This window comes from Ursus maritimus, unplaced genomic scaffold (assembly GCF_017311325.1).
Source record: "Ursus maritimus isolate PB19 unplaced genomic scaffold, ASM1731132v1 scaffold_7, whole genome shotgun sequence".
In the NCBI taxonomy this organism is placed as follows: Eukaryota; Metazoa; Chordata; class Mammalia; order Carnivora; family Ursidae; genus Ursus; species Ursus maritimus.
The window spans coordinates 173146-176552 of record NW_024426885.1 but is presented as its reverse complement, the minus strand read 5'-3'; the positions used below and the strand labels follow the sequence as shown (position 1 = coordinate 176552).

Genomic DNA, 3407 nt, shown 5'->3' with positions numbered 1-3407 from the left:
CCACCTTCCTGTGACCTCTGTGCGAAGCTCAGAGGCTCTAGGATTATATTGCAAACTCTGACCCTGGCCACCGTCCTAATACCCTGCCCAGTTTTCACAGGTTTTATAAACCTCATAAATGTGAGGTTTATTTTTGATTAGGGAAACATAAAAGAATGGTCATGTCACAACAATGCTTCTGTGCAGCCTTTCCAGAATTAGTTCTAATTGGCAGAAATCATCTCTGGGTCATTTGTTTACTCTGTCAAGTGGTATTTACTGGGTTCCTGCCCTGTGCCTGGTGCACAATGCTTGCAAATGAATCGCTTTAGACAAATAACCCCTGGTGAACAAGACGTTGTCCTTGTCCTCAAAGAGCTTCAAGTCTCTAGAGGGAGACGGACAAGGCAACGTGGAGGAGAATGGGCCAGGAAACACGGTGAGAGAGCTTGTGGGGGAGACAGCAGCTCTGTTCCCTCAAAGGGCCTTTCTGTCCACGTACTTCCAAAGCAACAAGTTCCTACCTCCCACCCCCAGCCCTGCACAGTTAAATCTCAAGGGGAACAGAGTGTTTGGGCCACAAGGAGCCTCCCTTCCCCGGGGACTTCCCCGTGCCCACATCACCTGAACTGAAATCTCCCTGGATCCGGGGTCCATGCGGAGAGGACAGCTGGGCTCGTCATTTGTGGCAGAGGAGGACAGGGCCCAGCAGCCCGGGTTACTTCCCACAGTGATACCTATACCATCCTCACACGCCAGACTTGAAAAAGCCTTGTCCAATTACTACGCTAAAAAGTGCTAAAATTTTTTTAAAGACCACTCTTGGAGCCTCTGCTTCCAGAAGAACCTACTCTTCTGAAACGCTATCCTTCCCCAAGCACCACCCCCCCACCCCGCCCTCCCCCTCGCTGCCTCTCACCCTGCGACCAAGGCAGCCTTGAGTGCGGTGGGACGAGCTGCCACAGGCTTCACCCAAAACCCCTGCCTCAGGCAGAATGAGCAGAGGCATGTTGGAGAGAAAATTGCTAGCCGGCGCTGGGGACAGAGTCATGTCCACACTGATGATTTCTTAGATCCATTTAGTGCCTTTCAGTTCACAGAGCTAGCACACAGGTCATTCCTTGACCCTACAGGGCAGGACACCAAGGATCTGGAAGGACGAGGGGCTTCCTGAGGCCCCAGGGTGCAGTGGTGTCAGAGCGGGGCTCCCTGGACACTGCATAGTGCGTTGGGGTGTGTCTTCCGGAAGGAGGATGGGCTTCCAGACACCAGGACACACCCCACGTTAGGGAAACCGGCGCCCCGGGCCAGGCCTGCTGCCGTACCCTCTGGGGGAGGTGGTGCGGCCTGGGCATTGGACACACAGACCTCAGCTCAGCAGAGCAGCTTCCTGAGGGCAGATTTGACATCCGTGTTCCTCAGGGAGTAGATGAGGGGGTTCAGGGAGGGCGCTACGGAAGTGTAGATCACAGAGACCACCTTGTCCTTGCCCAGCGAGTATCTGGACGCCGGGCGGATGTAGGTGTAGGTGACGGTGGAGTAGTACAAGGTGACCGCCAGGAGGTGGGAGGAGCAGGTGGAGAAGGCCCGCCGCTTGCCGGCCGCTGAGCGGATGCGCAGGACGCTGGCGATGATGTGGACGTAGGAGAGAATGATCACGGCGAAGTTCCCCACAGCCAGGATTATGTCTGCAGCGAAGGCCATCGCTTCATTCAGGCGTGTCGGGGCGCAGGAGAGCTTCAGCAAGGGGGGGATCTCGCAGAAGAAGTGCTGGACCACGTTGGAGTGGCAGAAGGGCAGGCGCAGCAGGAGGCCGGTGTTCACGCTGGTGTTGGCCAGGCTGACTGTCCACACAGCCACGGCCAAGAGCCTGCACGCCCGCGGGTCCATGAGGGTGCTGTAGCGCAGGGGCCAGCAGATGGCCACGTAGCGGTCATAGGCCATGGCGGAGAAGAGCAGTAGCTCAGCCCCCAGGGACCACGTGAAGAAGAAAAGCTGCAGCATGCAGCCCCCGTAGGAGATGGTCCTGTCAGCCACCATGCTCTCCAGCAGCTTAGGCAGGATCGTGCAGGTGCAGAGGACGTCCACCACGGCCAGGTTGCCCAGGAAGAAGTACATGGGGGTGTGCAAGGCAGGGCTGGAGCCAATGACCACCACGATGAGCAGGTTTCCAGAGAGGGCCACCATGTAGAGGAGGAGGAAGGCAGGAAAGAACAGCTTTTCCAGCTGAGGTGTTTCTGAGAATCCCAGAATGAGGAATTCAGTGACCTGCGTCTGGTTCATCACGGCCGCTGGGGGCAGGAACTCTGAGCCTGGCTGTGAAGGAAAGAGGTACTCACTGGTTCACTTTGTTCTGAACATCCTGTCTTGCAAATATGTGTGTGACCCACTTAGAAAGAGAATTTCAAATACTATTTTGGTAATAAAAATGGAACTTTGTGTCCCTGAAAACTTCGGGGATCAGAGGCGTCACAGAGAAAGCAGCTGCCCCCTGACGTGCAGAGAAGCCCCAGTCCTCACCCCTCTCTTCCTGGTGCAAGACTGAGATGGCCATTCACAAAATCACCAGACTTGGAGCCCTGGTCGTTGAGGGCTGGTCTCCCCAGCATCACAGATCACTGAGTACGTGTGGTGTTGGGGGGCTTACGGAGAACCAGGGGACCTGAGCTCTGTGAAGACCGCAAAGATTGTGTTTCCAGCCCGCCCGTCCATTCAGATAGGGTCTGGGAACAGAGGAGGGACGGGAGAGATGGGGAGAAGGGAGCACATGAAATGGGAAAGAACCTGCTTCCAAAGCCCAGCTATCTCTTTCCAGGACTGATCATCTCCAGGCAGCACTGGCTGAGGGCAACCAAGCGTCCTCACACACATGGTCACTGGGCACCGGGGGCAGGACAGCCCACCACAGGGACCCCCAAAACTCAGAGACAAATCACCACCAAAACTCTTTGGCTGAATCAAAAATGTCCCCCAAGATAAACCTGGAATAGTGGAGACTCAGGCTTATCCGTGCTGGCTTCTGGCCATGATGCCGGTGCTGGTGGCGTGGAAATTTATAAACCATGATGTCAATGTGGAGGCACTGTGTTTCAAAACAGTGCATCTTGAAAATATTTCACTACTTAGATCATTGGCCTTCAATTTAAAAAGAAGACTTTAACACATCTGCATAATACCAGGGCTTGGAGACCTACTTGCCTGCATTGGCCGAGATCTGCTCTCCCCACCCGTCTGCTTTACAGTCTCTGTGGGGATGTGGGACTTTCACTAAGCATTACAGGGACATGTCCCTGCGGGGGGTGGTCTGGGAATGACAAACCAGATCGCCCACTGGGATGTGCTCACTGGTGTGGAAAATGCTGATACGTTTCAGCCAAAAATCTTGATTCTTTAAGAAGAGAAAGACACAGAGAGAGAGAGAGATGGGC

The 3407-nt window shown here is 54.8% G+C and overlaps 1 protein-coding gene across 1 annotated transcript; it reads right to left on the bottom strand.

The window, feature by feature from the left end:
- Nucleotides 1-1353: 1353 nt before the first annotated feature.
- On the bottom strand, nt 1354-2262 carry LOC103659689 (olfactory receptor 13G1-like). The gene has a single exon (XM_008687284.1). The coding sequence runs from the start codon at nt 2260-2262 to the stop codon at nt 1354-1356; it is 909 nt and encodes a 302-aa protein (XP_008685506.1).
- Nucleotides 2263-3407: the final 1145 nt, after the last annotated feature.

Coding starts and splice junctions, on each gene's coding strand:
- LOC103659689 (XM_008687284.1), bottom strand. CDS start 2,262: ATGAACCAGACGCAGGTCACTGAATTCCTCATTCTGGGATTCTCAGAA.